General features: G+C 39.6%; 1 protein-coding gene across 2 annotated transcripts in view; it reads left to right on the top strand.

Annotated features, from left to right (window-relative positions):
- cdc42ep4b (CDC42 effector protein (Rho GTPase binding) 4b) overlaps positions 1-6,171 on the top strand; it is a 31,657-nt gene extending 25,486 nt beyond the window's left edge. For both annotated transcript variants that reach the window (XM_043714749.1, XM_043714750.1), the window contains one exon: positions 478-6,171. In XM_043714749.1, coding sequence (XP_043570684.1) covers positions 752-1,765 — 1,014 coding nt within the window. In that variant the 5' untranslated portion in view covers positions 478-751 and the 3' untranslated portion in view covers positions 1,766-6,171. The remainder of the gene's footprint in view (positions 1-477) is intronic.
- Positions 6,172-21,820: the final 15,649 nt, after the last annotated feature.

The raw sequence follows: 21,820 nt of genomic DNA, 5'->3' as shown, positions 1-21,820 counted from the left end.
GACCTGTGGCTATCAGTGATACAAATATCTCAACAAGGGATCCAGCAGTCACTACCTCAGCTTCCCACAATGTTCTAGGATATGCCTGATCAGATCCCACGGATTTATCCATCTTTATGCATTATAAGGCTTCCAGAGCCACCATCTCTGTAATATGGGCACTTTTCAAGATATCACAATTTTACTTATCTGCAGTTTTAAAAATGAAAATATGATAAGTCTTTTCAGTTTGTTGAATGACACCTTAAGTGGTTCTGCCAATCTATTTTTCTGACGTATAATATTCTGAAGTGTTGCTAACAAGTGTTTGCTAGCAAATTCAAGAATTTAAAATTTCATCAGGAGCTTCAGTTGTAAGCTTAAGGATTATTTTGTTTAATCCTAGTCTAGTTGAAAAATTGTTTTCAATTGTCCTGTCTAAACTTAAAATTCTGTGATTTAAATGTTCTTGAAATTTTTTTTTTGTTTTACATTTAGGTGCATCAAGTGCATTGGAATACCGAAGCACTTATTGGCACACACAACGGCTGTAATGGAAGATGATGTAACATTTCATGAATTATAATTTTGAGACAAGTTGGTTTTACCAGTTTTGTGTTGTGGTTGGATCAAAGACTGAACATCAGCTTTCATCTGTGTAAAGAATTGATTCTGGTTTTCTTTTGGATTATATTTGAAGACCAAAACCTGATCATTGGGGCTTTTACGTTTCAGAATTCCATCATACTTGTGTTCCTTTCAAATCTGGAAGATGCCGATCCTGAAGCAGCTTGTGGCCAGCTCCAATCAATCCAAACGACGCTCTCGTGTCGACTTGACTGCAGACATGATCAGTGCTCCTCTTGGTGATTTCAGGCATACGATGCATGTAGGTCGTGGGGGTGATGTCTTTGGAGACACTTCATTCCTTTCTAGCACATTTGGAGCTGAAGGTCCTGCCGCTCCTCCTGAAGCGACACCCAAGCCAGGACTTCTCTCTCGGAAATTCAGAAGCAGCAGCAAACGCTCTCAGTCAGTAACACGTGTTGATAAGCGAGACACACTGACACAGAGTGATTCGGCAATATTTGTAAAAAATGCAGTGTCTTTGCCTCAACTCAATGATAAGACCATGGAGCCAACTAATCAGATGGCCAAGAGCCTTTCATCAAGTCCAATAAAAAAGCTTGCAAGTGAACAGATGGAAGATGTACCTGTCAATGGAGCTGCCAACACTATTGAAAATAAATGTACAGAATATCAAGATGAGCGAGATTTTGGAGATATTACAGACCTTCCTACTTCTCTTTCCAGTGGTGGCTTTCCACTAAAGCATGCTGAATCCATCATGTCCTTTCATGTTGATCTTGGTCCTTCAATGCTTGGTGATATTTTAAGTGTTATGGAAAAAGATACTTGGGAGAATGATGTTGATCTTGGTTTTGGTGATGACAAACAAGGACCTTATTCTAATTCACAAAATGTGGCCAAAGAGAAGTTTGTAGAGGAGCCTACAGTACCAGCAATAACCTTGCAAAGTAACATTAATAGTGTTGTATACAGCACAGCATCTGGGAGCCACTTATCACAAGATAGTGGTTCCATGTCAAGTTTGGCATCTGGGACTACAGAAGAGAGGCGATCAGTTTATGAGGGAGTTAGTCATGGAGATGTAGACAGTATGAAAAATATTGCTGAATCCAGAGATGTTTTCAAAGAGGAATCTGTGAACGAAGGAGATGAAGATTTTACCTTCATGGATGAAGAGGATGAAATCCGTGTGTAGAATTGGCCTATTTAGATCGGATTATTTGCTTTTTATTTTAAACAGGATTTGGAGAATGAGATGACTTTATCTGTCCTAGAACTTACAGCATTAATGAATTATGGCAGGATTGCACTAGACTCTTACACCACAGACTCGAAATATATTCTGTAATAAAGGCTGTAACCAAAATTCTTTAATCCACATAGGCCAGCAACATCTGCAACGACTCATGGTGGCTCACTGCTTATGTTTTATTCAACCAGAATTAACCATATATTATGCACATTCCTAAACACTGCAAGTACTATGTTTGTGCTACCTTTATATGAAAAGTACATGCTGGTATCAATCCTATTTTAATATTTGCCAGTTCACTAAGTGAACCAAAGGACACTCTCTTTAGAAGAAGTCGCTTGTCTGATTCCTGTATCACTACTCAGCCTTATTTGGAATCTCTAGTTTAAGGTGCTCCAATCCTTTGGTTAGCTTCCTTCTTCCTCCTTTATCCTCCCTGGGGTGCTATTCTTTCGGATTTTGTTGTGGAAAGTTGCAAAAATTATGTGTGTTCATGTAGTCTCTGTGATACATTCAACCTTTACCTGAGTGAGCTGGGTTTCACCAACTATTTGGGTGCGAACTTATTTCTCACATGGATAGCAGTTAATTTTCTCATAATTTTTGTAACATTCACAAGGAAATACAGAATATCCTAACCTGTTAATACTGTGCTAATCCTGAACATTAAAATAAACTGTACATTGCTCACTGTGGAATACTAATACACATTATGCTTCCTAAATATTCCATCATATATTTCAATGAAAAGTAGTTATGACCAGAGCACAATGGTTTTTGGTACATAATCTAGAATTGATCTGTTTGAGTCTGTCACTGAAATCTGCCATTGACATTTATCACATGTTAATCCACTTGCACTTCATTAATTGGGGGCTGACTTTGAATTGACCCCAATATAGCACATGCAAGATTGTTACAGGGTTAAACATTACTCCAAGTCCCAACATCCAAGTGTTATCTCCCTGAATTACAGCAATAGTTTTACCTCAAAAGTACTTAATTGTCTGCAAAGCAGTTTAGGACATTTTAAAGTCATGGAAAATGCTACCCAAATTAAAGTTCATTACAATAAGGGCCAGTTAGTGTAGCATTTTCCATCTACATCTAAACTATCTAACCTTTCTAAGGCTTAACTGCTTTCCCATTACAAATTAGAGGTCTACACTTGCCATCTTTTCCCCTGCAACACCCCCACCCCCCCCCAAGCGAAACAATTTCATCAAGGCACATTTCATGTATTTTATATGCATGTATTCCATAGGCATAGTATATTTGAAGGAGGGGACAATCCCATCTCAAGTCACAGAATAACCACACTCAGCCAACCAGCTGGTTCTGTTAAGAGAATTTACAACCCTCTTTTGCTGAGGCAAAGACTTTCGTTTAACTTTTCAAGACAAGTGTGCTAATTAGGATTGTATGGACATGCCTGCTGCTTACCTCTGCTTGGTATCCCATGAAAGAAAATATCCTGCTTAAAGATTTTTATGAAGGATACTTATACATTTCTATATATACATAGAATTAAATCATATTGCATGGGCAACTTTGAAAATTAAACCATGTCACAAATGCTGCATTTTATTCTGACAGTGTATTATAGAAATAACTCTTGGTTACACTGTTGAGACTTTTCAGTATTAATATACAAATTTAAGGTCCACTATGCATCAGATAATTAATAATTATGTTTATAAATGCGTGTTTTAGAATTCAAAATGGCAGGAACATAATCCTTCAATGCAGAAGTAAAGCAGTTTTTCTCCTAAGAATATTTTATTCAACTGACTCAGTTTGAAATAAGTGAAATTAAAGTTACCCTTCTACAGAAAATGAAAGTACCAACTTATAATTTCAAATTTTCACATTGTAATAAACTAGTCACATTTTGCACCAACACGTTTATGAATGCACTTCAAATTTTGTTCCAGTGTCCATCCCAGTACTGTTTTGGAGCAGGTCAAGAAACCAGTGAGTAGGCAAGCAGTCCTCCTGTGTGAAACATCCAGGCATCTAGTTAAATCTATACAAACTGGGCCTTATGATGTATAATTGAGTTTCCACTGAGCATTGTGCAGCACTGCACCTCAAGCAGATTAACTGGCAATGTCCATGGCATCTGCTGGAAACTGTTTACAAAAATACCAGGTATGTTGCTTTAACGGTTTTTATGCCTGCCTTGGAATTGTGTGTTAATGCTTCTAGTCCACACTTGTCCCACCTAATCCTGTTGCTTGTACTTTCATAGCACCACCACTGCATCTAATCATTGGGTCCCACTTGTGCAGCTCCATGTGCCATTTGCTGGAAATGGTTTCGGCCAGTTACCTAGTAATGAATTAGCATTTTCCAATTAGTTGGATAATAAGCCACTAAATTGCTAATTTTAATTGCAAAGTTACTTGTATTATCAAGGAGCAATACAGTGTTCATAAAGAAACATGTTATGGAATTACACAATTTTTTTGAGAGATGATCTCACATTTCTTAACCTTAGTTGTGGTGGTGAATTTGGCCAAATCATCCACCATGGACAAATCTAATAACTAAACTTTCCTTTTGTTGATGAAAAATTAAATTTTTGCTTTGGTGTACAATTAAATGTTTTGATACCCTGAAATGATTTCAATCTTTTGTTGCCTTGTTTCCTTAATTTTCTAATGCAGCATTATTCTATATAAAGCACCCCGAAGATGAATACTTTTCAAAAGGTAGAAATCCGTAGTGCCTTGTGATATTAATTTTCTTTTCCAATAATTCATATTACAGATCAATGTAGTGGAGAAAGAACAGAATTTTCTTTGATCCTTTTAAAATTGGACAAAGGGAATTGCATTTTTCAGGAATGTGTCTTCCTGTTGCTGATGTTGCACAATGTGTTGCTTTATAGCCTAAATTTTTCGTTTTAAAATTTAAGCTATTATGTGGTGATTGGTCATGGTACCTACCATGAATGCTGGAATATATGAGACAAATTGCCATAAAACACTCTCTTTTGTGCAGAACAGTATTTATCTTCAACATCGTAATCATGTACATCTTCGTGCCACTTAAATGTTTTGTGTTGTGAAATGTTTGGTCTAGTCTAGAGTGCTTTTGTTCAGCATGTTGATCGTTGCTCATGTTCAAGATGACAGTTGTGCACACAGTCCAGCGCACTGCATTAATGGCATGTTTAATAGGAAATGTGAAAATTAATACTTTATTTGGGGAGCAGTTCAGATGTTGACACAATTGTTCTCTAGACAAGACTTGAGGTGAGATTAGAGGACAGTGCTGTATGTTTTGTATGTAATATAGCTTCAACACTAAATTAATTCTCATGTGTTTTATCAAGAGAAGTCCGTGTACATAAGTTGTTTCTATTCCATGATGTAAACTGCAGAACACATTAACTTAAGTATCTTTTTTAAAAATCAATTTGATTACCTTTAAAATTGGCTTGCTCAGTGGAGGTTAGTTGGAAGAAACTGACCAGACCATACCAGCAGAAAAATGCAACAAAATGTTTTTCTTCATAGGTCAGAGATAGTTCTATACACTAACTTCAGTTGATGGTTATTGTTTAAATAATTAAAGAAAATTGCAACAGGTAAAGTTTTAAAATAAAATGTTAGAAACATTCAACAAATTGGTATCTTTGGATAGTGATGTTTATGTACAGTAAAATAGTGCATGGGTAAAGGACATGTGAAAACTTTGTTCTTTTGCACTAACTGTGCAAAACTTGTAGGTAGGTACAGTCGCTGTTGATGCAGAAAACCACTGAAAAGATGTATTAGAAGGTGTTTTTCTGTAAACTGAACTGATGTGGATAATCTGGAATTGGGAGAATTGAGCAGAAACTTAAATATTCAAAAAATGAACTAAAGGTTCTCTGTTAAACTGGTCCTTGAATGTAATGCGCAAAGAAATAAATTGAAACTTACCACTAAAGTGATTTTGTTTGCACATGACCTGTTTTGCTAAATCTTTTAACAAATCCAATTGTGCCAAATATTTAAAGAACTTGTGTTGCTAAAATATACTCCAGCTGTGAAGTGCTCTCTTCTCTGCTTTTCCCAAACACACTTAACCACAGAGGTACTACATTGTATGTGTATATGTATTGGGTTCACTTTTTCTTATTATTGTGTAATTTGTTTTGGATGAAAGTAATGAAATAAACTGACAGGTTTTTCTTTCATGGTTTTATTTTTGAATTATCAGTACTAAAACCTATTTGGTACTATCGCTGATTTCACTGACAACCTATTATTTTTAAAAGCTTTGTCATATCAGTAGTAAACTACAATAGTTTATTGTTTATTGCAGAGGGAGTTGATTAATAAACTGTATGCAGATAACCGTTTGTGTGGTTTTGCTATTATTTTCCACCTCATTCTAGGCATATGACAGCTGCTGACTGAAGCAAGCCTGTCAGTAGTTGATAAAACCACAACAGAATAGCTATTATGTTCTTTTGAGTAAATGGGATTGGTTTCTGTACAGCAATGCATTAACCAATGGGATCAGGGAAAGTGATCAGGAACAAAAATAAATGCATTGTACACACTAGAAGATCCCTGCTTGTGTTTGTCATTTGATGTTAGTGCTATGTTATTTCAGCTGCGATGTTAATTGCCTGTGGATGGAAAATTTGGATCCAATGAAAAAAATCATTTAAAGTTCTTACTCTTGTTAATCATTTAACTCTTACGCTGGGAGAAAGTGAGGGCTGCAGATGCTGGAGTTCGGAGTCGAAGAGTGTGGTTGCCAGTTTCCCAATTTCTCCTTCCCACCCCCACCTTTTTATCCCACTCCCAACCTGGCACCACCATCTTATCTGACGGTCCTACCTGTCTATCTTCCTCCCCACCTGTCTATCTTCCTCCCCACCTATCTGTTTCACCCTCTAACCGATTGCTGTCACCCCAACTATCTACCTATCTCATTCCCAGCTAAAACCCCCCCCCCCCCCCTCCCCCCACCGCTGCCTAACCTTTGCATTTATCTCTCAGCCCCATTGGTCCATAAGTCTCATTCCTGATTAAGAGTGTATGTCTGAAACATTGATTCTCCAGTTCCTCGGATGCTGCTTAACCTGCTGTGATTTTCCAGCGCCACGCTTCTCAACATTAATTCCAAATAGACAATTCCAGGATTATACACTTGATCTAGGCTGTCACTTGTGCTGAAGGTCTTTACTTTCATCTTTCCAGAAGACTATGATCTAATACATCACCCACAGGTGTCTTGTGATATCTTGGCCAAGACTCCTACCTCCACTACCAAAAATAAACATTAGTTGAACATATGTCTCACTGTGTTGACATATGCTGTACATTTGCTTTTTACATACATTGAAAATAGAAGCAGGAGTAGGCCATTCATTATGATCATGGCTGATCATCAACTTAGGAGCATGCTTCAACTCTGCACCTCCCTCTAATCAAATTGCAATGTCCATTGATCCCTTTAGCCCCCAAGTGTCATATTCAACTTGTTTAAATCATACGATGTTTCAGCCTCAACTGTTATCTGTAGTAGCAATCTCTGGGTGAGGAAATGTCTAATCATTTCAATCCTAAATCGTTTACACCATATCTTTAAACTGTAGCCGTGGTTCTGGACTCCCCTGCCATGGGGAACATCTTTCTTGATTCTAATCTATTGTGTCTTGTTGGAATTTTATAGGTTTTTGTGAGATCTCTCTCTTCTGAACACCAACAAATATAATTCTAACTGAACCTGCCTTCATACAAGCCTGGGAATCAGCCTGGTAAACATTTGTTGCACTTGCTTTTTATAGCAAGACATCCTTTCTCATGTAAGGAGACCAAAGCTATACCATATTCAAGGTGTTGTCTCACCCAGGCTATGTAAAATTTCAGCAAAATGCCCCAGCTCTTGTTCTCCAATCCTTTTGCTCTGAAGGCCAACATACTATTTGCCTTCTTTACCACCTGTGTGCTTACCTTCAGCAACTAGTATTCAAAGACACCCAAATCTCAATGCACATTTACCCCCTCTCAGTTTAAACCATTCAGATAATAATCTGTCTTTCTGATTTTGCAACCAAAGCGAATAACCTGTCACAAAGCTGGTCCTTTGTTTTTGAAAAAGCAGTTCCTTTTCTCAAGGATACTATGCCCTTGATTTTTTCAGAGGTGTCATAAAACCCTCCTGGCTCCGAAGTGGCTAATTTGATAGAGATGAAAAAAGATTTTGAGGCCTTCTGTTTTTATGAAAATTCAGACCAAAGTGGTTGTGTTTTAGAAGTGACCTGTATAATGAAAGAGGGGTGGTCAGCTCTCTAGCTGAGCAGTTCAGTCCAGAACTACTTAGAAGTGGTCAGCTGTGTGGAAAGAGGCTGATAGACTCTCTCCTCTGCCCTTCTAACTTCAACCTGTAAGCATTTGTTTCATTTTAACTGTATTTCAGGGGGTTTGCTTTGTGGACTGTTATGTATATTCTGAACAGAATACTTAAGTCTAGTTTGGATAGACTGAGTTCTGTAAGAGTTCTTTAATCTGTTCTTTGTGTTTCATTATGTAATTTTGTGAGTACACTTTAGTCTGTTTTAAAACCTGGTAGTCAACCTAGCTAACTTACTGAGTAATACTCACTGTACACTTACCAAAACAAATTGCAAAGTTAGGTCTGGGCTGCCTGCTTAAGAATGTTTTGAGTGGTCTGGCGTAGTCCATAACAGATTTTAAACAGCGAGTGGTCGGTGCTAGTGTCTTCATTTTGGGTGTTGGTTTGGTTGGGTCGACAATGGCTCTTTTGATTGTTTGGGATAGTAATGGCTCTTTCAGTTGCCACAAGTTTTCTGGAAGTGGATGTAGTGACTTTGGAAGGTTTGCAAAAGGTGAGTAAGATCAAGGTGCAGGAATTAGCAAACCAGCTGGGAGTGGACCTGCCTGCTTCTGTAAGGAAAGGAGAGATAATTACAGCAGTAGCTCAGCATTTAAACTTGCTGGAGAAATCATCAGAATCTGTAGAGATGGCAAAAAATTCAATTGCAGATGAAGCAGCTTGAGTTATAGGCGAGATATCTGGAACTGGCAGCAGAAATGAAACTGAGTTATGATTAAAAGCAGAAGAGAAAGAAAAAGAGAAAGCTTTTGAACTTCCAAAAACTTGGTACTTAAAAAGGAAAGTCAGCTTTAAAAGGATGGAAATAAAAGCTGATGGTAGGCTTAGTGAGGATGAGCGAGCTCCTGATAGTCAGAAACCAAGTGAGAAACTGTTTAAGTATATTCAAGCATTGCCTAAATTTGATGAGAAGGATGCGGAAGCCTTCTACATTTCATTTGAAAAAGTAGCTAAACAGATGCAGTGGCCAGTGTCAATATGGGTTTTGTTGATCCAAACAAAACTTGCAGGTATGGCTAGTGAGGTCTTCGCATCACTATCAGAGGTGGTAGCTGGGGAGTAAGAGGTGGTGAAAAAAAGCCACTTTAAGTGCATACGAGTTTCTACCAGAAGCCAATAGACAGTATTTCAGGAATCTAAGGAGGGGTCATAGTCAGACCTACATTTGAGCTTGATAAATGGGTAAGAGCTTTAAAAATAGAGCAAACCTATGATGCCCTTGGAGAGAGAATTATTTTGGAGGAGTTAAAAAATTCATTGCCTGAAGCAGTGCAAGTTCATGTTGACAAGCAGAGAGTTAAAACGGCAAAGTTAGCAGCTGAAGTGGCTGATGAATATGAGCTGGTCCATAAAACACAGTTTGGCTTCCATAATCAGGTTCGATCCTAGCCTTGAGCAAGTGTCTGTGTGGAGTTTGCACATCCTCCCCGTGTCTGAGTGGGTTTCCTCTGGGTACTCCGGTTTCCTCCTCTATTCCAAAGAGATGCAGGTCAGGTGAATTGGCTATACTAAATTGTCCATCGTTGTTAGGTCCATTAGTCGGGAGGGGGTTACTCTTCGGAGGGTTGGTGTGCACTTGTTGGGCTGAAGAGCCTGTTTCCACACTGTAGGAAATCTAATCTAAACAAGTAGGACAGAGCAGAAGCAAATAGGTAAACATGCAAGTATCTTTAGCTTTCCTAAGCTTATCGGGTTACAGCAAGATGAGAACTTCTAGTTATATCAAAAGGCATGTACAGAGGAGGAGAGTGACTGCATTCCTGTGAGTTATTACTTAACAGATGATGTCTTAATGAGGAAATGGAGACCATCACAGATTCAAGCAGGTGAAAAATGGGCAGAGATTCATCAAATTGTTTTGCCAGTAGGGTATAGAAAGGATGCGCTGAAAGTGGCAAATGAACTACCATTTGGAGGTCATTTAGGGGTGAGGAAAACACAGGTTAAAATACAAAGACATTTTTACTGGCTTGGACTACACAAGGATGTAGTTAAATTTTGCTAGACGTGTCATACATGTTAGCTAATTAGAAAATCACAGGCAGTAATAAAATCTGCACCTTTAATACCTCTTCTAGAATTGGAGGAACCTTTCACCAGAGTCTTGATTGATTGTGTAGGTCCCTGACCTCAAACAAAAAGTAGGAATAAGTATTTATTAACAGTAGTGGATGTGTCAACGAGATTTCCACAGGCAATCCCATTACGCAACATCACAGTTAAAAAGGTTGTAAAAGAATTACTTGAATGTTTTACTTGATCTGGACTACCAATAGAGATCCAGTCAAATCAAGGATCAAACTTCACATCCAAACTATTCAAGGAGGTTATGGATAACTTGGGAATAAAGCAATTCAAATCTACTGCATACCAAACAGATTTGCAGGAAGCGCTAGAGAGATGGTATCAAACATTAAAGACCATGTTGAGGGCTTATGGTCAGGATTATTCAGATTATTGGGATAAGGGAGTTCTGTTTGTACTTTTTGCGATCAGAGATGCACCAAATGAATCTACCAAATTCAGTCCATTTGAATTAATTTTGGGGCATGAGGTAAGTGGACTGTTAAAATTGATTTAAGGAGAAATTAATAGGTCAGAATTCAGAGACTACCCATTTGGACTATGTGTCAAAGTTTAGAGAACGATTAAATAGAGCTGGCTTGACAATATTTAAACATATCACAGCATACAATGGAACAGGAAGCAGACAAGAAATCACAAATTCGCAATTTTGCAATTGGGGATGAGATATTGGTGTTCCAGTAACAGATGAACTTTTAAAAGTCAGGTTTAGTGGACCGTATCAAATCGAGAAGAAATTGAACAAGGTGAACTACTTGATAAGGACTCCGGACAGGAAGAAATCTCAGAGTGTGTGATGTGAATATACTCTAAAGGTATTTTGACAGGAAAGGAAAGCAAGAGGAGAAGGTGTTAATGATTGCAGCACAGAAGGAAGAACCAAGTTCAGAGGATTCTGAATTGGACTTTCCTCAAATCAAATTGGACAATGAGGAAGTTGTCAGCCTAGCCTATTCAACCTCTCCCTATAGCAATAATCCTCCAACCCTGGCAACGTCATTGTAAATCTTTTCTGAATCCTTTCAAGTTTCACAACATCTTTCCGTTAGGAAGGAGACCAGAATTGCATGCAATATCCCAACAGTGGCCTCACCAATGCCCTGTACAGCTGCAACATGACCTCCCAACTCCTGTAATCAATACTCTGACCAATAAAGGAAAGCATACCAAATGCCTTCACTATCCTATCTACCTGCGACTCCACTTTCAAGGAGCTGCGAATCTGCATTCCACGGTCTCTTTGTTCAGCAACACTCCCTAGGACCTTACATTAAGTGTATAAGTCCTGCTAAGATTTGCTTTCCCAACATGCAGCACTTCACATTTATCTAAATTAAACTCCATCTGCCACTTCTCAGCCCTTTGACCCATTTGATCAAGATCCTCTTGTAATCTGAGGTAACCTTCTTTGCTGACCACTACACCTCCAATTTTGGTGTCATCAGCAAACTAACTAACTATACCTCTTCTGCTCTCATCCAAATCATTTATATAAATGATGAAAAGTAGTGGACCCAGCACCGATCCTTGTGGCATTCCACTGGTCACAGGCCTTCTGTCTGAAAAGTAACCCTCCACCACCACCCTCTGTCTTCTACCTTTGAGCCAGTTCTGTATCCAAATGGCGAGTTCTCCTTGTATTCCATGAAATCTAACCTTGCTTACCAGTCTCCCATGGGGAACCTTGTCAAATGTCTATCGACAACCTCTGTCTCCTGTCATACAGCCAATTTTAGATCCATTTTGCCAAGTTACCGTGGATCCGTTGAGCTTTTACCATCTTTATCAGTTTCCACGTCAACTGCCCTACTCTCATTGGAGTACTTAGTCACCTCCTTGAAGAATTCCATCAGATTTGTGAGGTATAACCTCCCTATGGAGGTATGTACACACTGTATTTAGCACAGTCAAACAACCTTCCCTGCATCTCTTTGGGCTGTGGAAGGAAACCCCCACAGATACTGGAGGAATTTGCAAACTCCTCACAGTTGCCTGAAGCTGGAATCAAACCCAGGTCCCTGGTGCCGTGAGGCAACAGTACACACCATTGAGCCTTTGTGCTGCATAGTATAGATTGACTGTAATCAAATTTTTGAAATATTTAAGGCTTAAGGATAATGTGCTCTTACAATGTAGGAACACTGAAATAACTTGATTGAGCACCACTTTGTTTAAAAAAGGCTGATGTTGCATTGCAAGAAACATATACTATCTGAGCTCAAATGTGAATAAGAGACACTGATGGAAATGTCAGCCAGATAACTAAGAAATTACCTTGTTTTCAAAATGAAGGAAACCGTGGTTAACTAAAAAATGTTCATGCCATGTTTCTGCCCACAAAACACTTGGTTTAGTTAATATAAATAATATTTTAGATGCCAACTGCACTCCTTAGAAAAGGTAGGCTGAGGAGATTTGATAAGGTATTCAACAATCATACATAATGTGCACAAAGTTGATATAGTGAAATAATGTCCATTAATGGAAGATTTGAGAAATGGAGACTATAATCTTAAGGTAATTGGTAAAAGAAGCAGTGGCAATGTAATTTTCTTTTGCAGAGAATGGTGAAGAACCGAATGGAGCACATGAAAGTGTAGTGGACTGAGATCAGAGGTCAATTGAGATATGCAAGAAGAAATTGGATTATTTGCAAAGGAAGAATGCGCAGGATTATGGGAAGAAGGCAGGATTTGGTACTAAGTGAATTGCTCCTTCAGCGAAATGGCCACCATTTGTACTTGAACTGCTCTAATCCACGATTTTCTATAAATTAAGTAAATTGTCAAATTTTATATGCTTGCCTTTATTGGTCAGTGCATTGAGTTTAGGAGTTGTGAGCTCATGCTGTGGTCGTACAGGACATTGGTTTGGCCACTTTTGGAATACTGTGTGCAATTCTGGTCTCCCTGCTATGAAACTTGAAAGGGTTCAGAAAAACTTTAGAAGGATGTTACCGAGCTGGAAGGTTGAGCTATAGTGAGAGGCTGAATAGGCTGGGGCTATTTTTCTTGGGGCATCAGAGGCTGAGAGATGACCTTATAGAGGTTTATAAGATCATAGGAGGAGTGGATAGGGCAAATAGACAAGGTCTTGACCCCGTGGTGGGGGAATCCAAAACTAAAGGGTGTACATTTAAGGGATCTAAGGAGTAATGTTTTCTCTCAGACAGTGGTGCGTGTGTGGAATGAGCTGCCAGAGGAAATGGTGGAGGTTGGTACAATTACAACATTTAAAAAACATCTGGATGGGTTTATGAATAGGATGTGTTTAGACAACCAAATGAGCCAAATGCTGGCAAATGGGACTAGATCTATTCAGGATATCTAGTCAGCATGGACGAGTTGGTCCAAAGTGTCTGCTTCTGTGCTGTACATCTCTATGACTTTATGAGTGCAAATGAATTGCAGGAAGTTTTTAATGTACATTTCAGATAATTTAATCATGAAAAATAAGCAGTGTTATTGATGAGGCTGTTTTTTTGCCAACATTTGAAGGCTGTCTGTCAATTTGCAATTTTAATTTTTTAGAAACGCTGTGAAGATGCCTACCTACTTTTTAAAATTCAAAAACAAATCAAATAGTAGGGTCAACAAAACTTAGTACCACCAGAGGGTGCTAAACTGAAGAATTATCACATTGTCACCTGTACCTCAGAAATAGATGAAAGAAGATAATTTTTCTGTCCTGACATTTTTCATATGCATTTCAAGCAGAGTTCACTGGACAGAAATCACAAATACGAATTTTGTCCAATTTTCCACACTTCATGCTCATCCAGTAGATACTGCCAGATCCATTGAGTTTCTCCATTAGTTTCTGTTTTTGTTTGAGATCCGCAGCATCTGCAGTACTTTGCTTTCACTTTAGTGAAATCAGTGTCAAATTGGGTATAGAAAGTGAAAGAAAGTTGGATTTACAAGTAAATAAAGATAATATAAAAGATAAGTATTTTAAATTTGAAATTTTGTCCAACCGATAAATCAGACAAGATTGACACAATGATATCTAATAGTTACTTTTTCGCTATTGAAATGTTTGGTTGGCAGTAATGAATATTTATCATGCCACTAAAATGAAGTGACCAGGATTGCAAAAGTCAAAACCAGGACATGGCAAAAAACCTTGACAAAGCAAGACACCTTGTTTGATGTGTTGGACGATCATTGGCAGGAGTCTGAGTGCAGAGCTGTTAATGATGGACGTTCATGTGATGATATCTCCCAGAATAGGTCCAGTCAGAGGTGGCTGGTTGAAAATGTATAAAGGCACCTGAGAGTGGAACACGATTTATGGAGAAAAACAAAGACCTGTTCCACTTTCATTTCCAATTTGAAATGTTTTGCCTTCAGTCTATATACATGACATGGAATATATTTTGTAAATATCAAGACAACGATTGCATCACATGCAACATGCTGTATAGAGACAAGTTGCAAATATTGTAATATTCAAGTTGAAATATTTTGTAATGGCTTTTTCAAAGTTTTGTTTTAAAAAATACATTTTGGGGTGGCATGTTGGTTCAATGGTTAGCACTGCTGCCTCACAGCACCAGGGACCCAAGTTCGATTCCACCCTTGGGGGACTGACTGTATGGAATTTGCACATTCTCCCTGTGTCTGTGTGGGTTTCCTCCAGGTCCTCCAGTTTCCTCCTATAGTCCAAAGATGGGCAGGTTAGGTGGATTGGTCATGGTAAATTGCCCTGTAGTGTCCAGGGATTTGTAGGCATGCTGGATTAGCCATGGGAAATGCAGAGTTACAGGGATAGGATAGGTGTGGGATGCTGTTCAGAGGATGTGGACTCAATGGCCAAATGGCCTGCTTCCACACTGTAGGGATCTATGAAATCAATGATGAGGCTGATGGCAAGATGTCATTTTTGGGAAGACAGGGTGCAGGGACACATCTTGAAAGTACGTTATAGATATTGGCATCTAAATGTGCATCTGAACTAAAATTGATATACCAGTTATAGCAAATGCATTTATCCTACTATTGTGATCAGATTTAACTCACAAACTATGTATGTGTGAAGTGGGACAAGGTGATTCAATGTGAGACATTGGTGCTGGAGTTCCTTGGGATAGTATCTAAGACCCAAAGCTCTTCAGCTGCTTCGATTTCCACTTTCTCTGCATTATAAGTTAAGAAATGGGGATGTTCACTGGTGATTGCATAAGATTCAGCACCATTCACTACACTTCAAACCCTGAAGCAGCCGAAGTCCCGATCTTGCTAAATATGGACAAAACCCAGTTTGGAGGTAAATAACTACATCACACAGCTTCCAGGCAATGACAATATCAGACAAAAGATAATCAAATCTATCTTCCTTTAACATTTAATTACATTACCATCAATGAATCCTTCACATTCAACATCTGAGGATTATCATTGACTGGAACTGAACTGGACAAGCCATATAAATACTGTGACTTCATTAGCAGATCAGAGGTAAGGAATTGTAAAATGAGTAACTCAACTCCAATGCCTGCCCACAAGCTACAAGACATAATCGAAGAGTGAAATGGAATTGCCTGGCCGGGTGCAGCTCCAACAACATTCAAGAAACTTGACACTATCCAGGACAAAACAGCCTTATTGATGGCATTAAGTTAAAAATCACACGACACCAGGTTATAGTCCAACAGATTTAATTGGAAGCACACTAGCTTTCGGAGTGCTTCCAATTAAACCTTTTGGACTATAACCTGGTGTTGTGTGATTTTTAACATTGTCCATCCCAGTCCAACACCGGTATCTCCAGATCATCATTGATGGCACACTATCCATCACCTTTGACATTCATTGCCTTCACCACCACTGCATAGTAATAGCAGTGTGTACTATCTACAAGTTGCACTGCAGCAACTCACCCAGGCTCCTTTCTCAGGACTTTCCAAGCTTCCAACCTCATCCACTAGGACAAGGGCAGCAATTGCATAGAGTCACCACAACCTGCAAGTTTTTCTCCAAGCCATCCATCATCCCTATTTGAAACTGATGCTTGGTCAAGCTGAGCTCCCTTCCTAGCAGCAATGTGGCTGTACCTTTTCCTGTTTGTGCTGCTATCTTTATCTTTATCTTATGTTGGTGTTTTGCTGGTTTAAGTAGTCTAGTGTATGTCAGGGTTGCCACCTTTTGGTCTAAGAGACACGTACTGTAAACATGATGTACTTTTTGTTTTGCACCTCTGCAACTATACACTGGTAAAAGGAATAGATTCCACCCTACTACATTGCAGGGAGGACACAATCTTAGGTCTGACTCCCATGAGATCCTACTTTTCTCTCCACAAAGTCCTCATGACCACCACAGTAGGTAGTGCTTATTGTACTCAATCAAATATAGAACTTCTTGTTCCATTGTCAAGAATTTTTCTGATAGCTATTATTGTTATAGAATTGTTTATATAATTACATTTACCAATATTCCACCTATCCTCCCAGATATTGGACTTTACAAATTCAGATGATCTGTAAGTTTCACTATTCTCTCTAAACATATTCTCTAAAAACTTGGAAGAGTGATAGCTTGTTGGGAGAAAGTAGTTGCCTTGATCTGTTTTACTGAGGTCTGTGATTCTCCTCTAAACTGAAGGAGCATTAATCACTTATATTTTTATCACAGAGGACATTATCCCTGCTACAGCAGGTACGACTCTCTTTGCAGTATCTCGAATGTCCAGACATTATTTGTTGTTTAGTTGTATGCTCCATCAATGTTGGGGGGTGGGAGGGGGGAGGGGTTGGGGGGGGTGGAGGAGGGGTGTTATAGCTCCAATGCATTGGCAAGGACTTTAGTATCTGATGTCACCCTACACAATGCATCATCTTATCAGGTACCTATTATGGTTCTGTGCCTTCAGAATTCAATAGTTTGTGAAGATCTCTCCTGTGCCAACTTTGATCTTCTCCTCTTAAGATTGCTTTGTACTGCTCCCAGATCTCTGCTTCACTCACCATCAGAATGGCTTTCTCAAGAGTCATGTCATAGAGTCATGGAGATGTATAGCACAGAAACAGACCCTTCAGTCCAACTCGTCCATGCTGACCAGATATCCCAACCAAATTTAGCCCCATTTGCCAGCACTAGGCCCATATCCCTCTAAACCCTTCCTATTCATATACCCATCCAGATGCCTTTTAAATGTTGCAACTGTACCAACCTCCACCACTTCCTCTCATTCCATACACACACCAACCTCTGAATGAAAAAGTTGCCCCTATGTTCCTTTTTATATCTTTCCCCTCTTACCCTAAACCTATGCCCTCTAGTCCTGGACTCCCCCCACCCCAGGGAAAATACTTTGTCTATTTATCCAATCCATGCCCCTCATGATTTAATAAACATCAATGAGGTCACCCCTCAGCCTTCCATGCTCCAGGGAAAACAGCCTTAGCCTATTCAACCTCTCCCTATAGTTCAAATCCTCCAACCTGGCAACATCCTTGTAAATCTTTTCTGAACCCTTTCAAGTTTCACAATGTCCATCCGATATGAAGGAGACCAGAATTGCATGCAATTTTCCAAAAGTGGCCTAACCAATGTCCTGTACAGCTGCAACATGACCTCCCAACTCAATGCTCTGACCAATAAAAGAAAGCATATCAAATGCCGCCTTCAATATTCTATCTACCTGTGACTCTACTTTCAAGAAGCTATGAACCTGCACTCCAAGGTCTCTTTATTTAGCAACGCTCCCTCAGACCTTACCATTAAGTGTAGAAGTCCTGCTAAGATTTACTTTCCCAACATGCAGCACCTCACATTTATCTAAATTAAACTCTATCTGCCACTCCTCAGCCCATTGGCCCATCTGATCAAGATCCTGTTGTAATCTGAGGTAACCTTCTTCGCTGTCCACTACACCTCCAATTTTGGTGTCATCTGCAAACTTACTATCTATAGCTCCTATGTTCATATCCAAATCATTTATGTAAATGATGAAAAGTAGTGGACCTAACACCGATCCTGTGGAACTCCACTGGTCATAGGCCTCCAGTCTGAAAAGCAACCCTCCACCTCCACTCTCTGTCTTCTACCTTTGAACCCAAATGGCTGGTTCTCCCTGTAATCTATGAGATCTAATCTTACTAATCAGTCTCTCATGGGGAACTTTGTCAAGTGTCTTACTGAAGTTCATATAAATCACATCCACCGCTCTGCCCTCATCAATCCTCTTTGTTACTTTTTCAAAAGACTCAATCAAGTTCATGAGAGATGACCTCCCATGGACAAAGCCATGTTTACTATCCCTAATCAGTCCTTGCCTTTCCAAATACATGTAAATCCTGTCCCTCAGGATTCCTTCCAACTACTTGCTCACCACCGACCTCAGGCTCACCAGTACCTAGTTCCCTGGCTTGTCCTTACCACCTTTTTAAAATAATGGTATTACGTTAGCCAACCTCCAGTCTTCAGGCACCTCACTGACTATCGATGATACAAATATTTCAGTAAGGGGCCCAGCAATTCATTTCTCTAGCTTCCACAGTGTTCAAGGGTATACCTCATCAGGTCCTGGGGATTTATTCACCTTCATGCATTTCAAGACATTCAGCACTTCCTCCTCTGTAATATGAACATTTTTCAAGATGTCACCATCTTTTTCCGAAATTCTATATCTTCCATGTGATTCTCCACTGATGCAAAATACTCGTTTAGTATCTACCCCATCTTTTGCGGCTCCACACAAATGTTACCTTGCTGATCTTTGAGGGGCCCTATTCTCTCCCTAGTTACCCTTTTGTCCTTAACATATTTGTAAAAACCCTTTGGATTCTCCTTAATCCTATTTGCCAAAGCTATATCATGTCTCCTTTTTGCCCTCCTGATTTCCCTCTTAAGTATACTCCTATGCCTTTTATCCTCTTCCAAGAATTCGCTCAATCTCTCCTGTCTATACCTGATATATGCTTCCTTTTTTTTAACCAAACCCTCAATTTCTCTAGTTATCTAGCATTCCCTACACTACCAACCTTTCCTTTTTACCTAACAGGAATATACTGTCTCTGGACTCTCAATTATCTCATTTCTGAAGACGTCCCATTTTCCAGTCATCCCTTTACCTGCGAACATCTGCCCCTAATCAGCTTTTGAAAGTTCTTGCCTAATACCATCAAAATTAGCCTTTCCCCAATTTAAAACTTCAACTGTTAGATCTGGTCTATCTTTTCCATCACAAATAGAATTATGGTCGCTGGCCCCAAAGTGCTCCCCCACTGATACCTCAGTCACCTGCCCTGCCTTATTTCCCAAGAATAGGTCAAGTTTTGTACCTTATTTTGTAGGTACATCAACATTCAAACTCAGAAAGTTTTCTTGTATTCTTTTTACAAATTCCTCTCCTTCCCTTAACACTATGGCAGTCCCAGTCTATGTTTGGAAAGTTAAAATCCCCTACCATAACCACCCTATTGTTCTTCCAGATAACTGAAATCTCCTAACAAATTTGTTTCTCAAATTTCCACTGACCATTAGGGGGTCTAAAATACAATCCCTATAAGGTGATCATCACTTTCTTATTTGTATTTCCGGAAACATGCTCCCTAAGGATAGCTGTAATGTTATCCCTTATCAAAATGCCACTCCCCCTTCTTTTCTGCCTCCCTTTCTATCCTTCCTATAACATTTGTATTCGGGAACATTAAACTGCCAGTCCTGTCCATCCCTGAGCCACAAGTTTGTAATTGCTATGATATCCCAGCCCCATATTCCTAACCATGCTCTGAGTTCATCTGCCTTCCCTGTTAGGCCCCTTGCATTGAAATAAATGCAGTTTAATTTATTGGTCCTATGTTGTTCTCTGCTTTGTCCCTGTCTGCCCTGACTGTTTGACTCGCTTCTTTTCTCAATTGTACGAGTCTCAGATTGATCTTTTTCCTCAGTGTCTCCCTGGGATTCCCCCCCCCACCTCTCCATCTTACTATTTTAAATCCTCCCAAGTAGCTGTAGCAAATCTCCCTGCCAGTGTATTAGTGCCCCTCCAATTTAGGTGCAAACCTTCCTTGTGCAGGTCACTTCTACCCCAGAAGAGATCCCAATGATCCAAAATTGTGAATCCTTCTCCTGTACACCAGTTCCTCAGCCACACATCTATCTGCTCTATCCTTGTATTCCTACCCTCACTAATTCGTATAACTTCCTATATTCGCCCTTCAGAATCTCATCCATTTCCCTTTCTATGTCGTTGGTACCAATGTGTACAATGACCTCCTGCAGGTCCCTCTCCCCTTTGAGAACATTCTGCACCCTCTCTGAGACATCCTTAATCCTGGCATCAGGAAAGCAACACACCATTTTGATTTTTCACTGTTGGTCACAGAAACCTCTGTCTGTGCCTCTGACTAGAGAAAGTGAGGACTGCAGATGGTGGAGATCAGAGCTGAAAAATGTGTTGCTGGAAAAGCGCAGCAGGCCAGGCAGCATCCAAGGAGCAGGAGAATCAGCACTTTGGGCACAAGCCCTACTTCAGGAATTCCTGAAGAAGGGCTTGTGCCCGAAGCGTCGATTCTCCTGCTCCTTGGTTCTGCCTGACCTGCTGCCCTTTTCCTCTGACTAGAGAGTCCCCTAACACAATTAATTGCTTGGAACCCAACGTACCCCTCATTACATTAGAGCCTGTCTTGATATCAGAAACTTGGCTGTTTGTGCTACATTCCCCTGAAGGTCCATCACCCTGTACATTTTCCAAAATGACATACTTGTTTGAAATGGGGATAGCCATATAAGATTCCTGTACTTCCTGCCTGTCTCTCCTAACTTTCTTGGATTTAACACATCTACCTGACTCTATCTGCGGCCTTTCTCCCTTCCCACAACTGCCATCCAGGAGGCAGGAGGTTTGTGAATTGTGGTTTGAAGTCACCAGCATTGCATCTGTCCACTAAATTGTAGAGATCATTAATTAATCCATCGATTCTCCTTGCTACTGTACAGTTCTGGTAAATCATATTCTTTCAAATATTTTATTTGTTCTGAGGTTGAAATAATAGTCAAATGTTTTCACTACCTCTTTGAATGTGTCTGTTGTTTCTTTTCACTATTTGTGAGCAAGAACATCATTTGATGCACTTCCAATTGTATATAGAAGTGTACTTATATCTGACTTAACATAAAGTTTAGAGGTTATTAAGCTTTACTATTCAATGAGATCATGATTGATCTGATAATACTCAACTGCATTTTTGAACATAGAACATAGAACAATACAGCACAGAACAGGCCCTTCGGCCCATGATGATGTGCCGAACATTTGTCCTAGCTTAAGCACCTATCCATGTACCTATCCAATTGCCACTTAAAGGTCACCAATGATTCTGACTCAGCCACTCCCACAAGCAGCGCATTCCATGCCCCCATCACTCTCTGGGTAAAGAACCTACCCCTGACATCCCCCCTATACCTTCCACCCTTCACCTTAAATTTATGTCCCCTTGTAACACTCTGTTGTACCCGGAGAAAAAGTTTCTATTCCTCTGATCATCTTATAAACCTCTAGCAAGTCACCCCTCATCCTTCGCCGTTCCAACAAGAAAAGGCC

The sequence above is a fragment of the Chiloscyllium plagiosum genome, chromosome 24, assembly GCF_004010195.1.
Source record: "Chiloscyllium plagiosum isolate BGI_BamShark_2017 chromosome 24, ASM401019v2, whole genome shotgun sequence".
Taxonomy (NCBI): domain Eukaryota; kingdom Metazoa; phylum Chordata; class Chondrichthyes; order Orectolobiformes; family Hemiscylliidae; genus Chiloscyllium; species Chiloscyllium plagiosum.
This window is presented reverse-complemented; position numbering and strand designations above follow the sequence as displayed.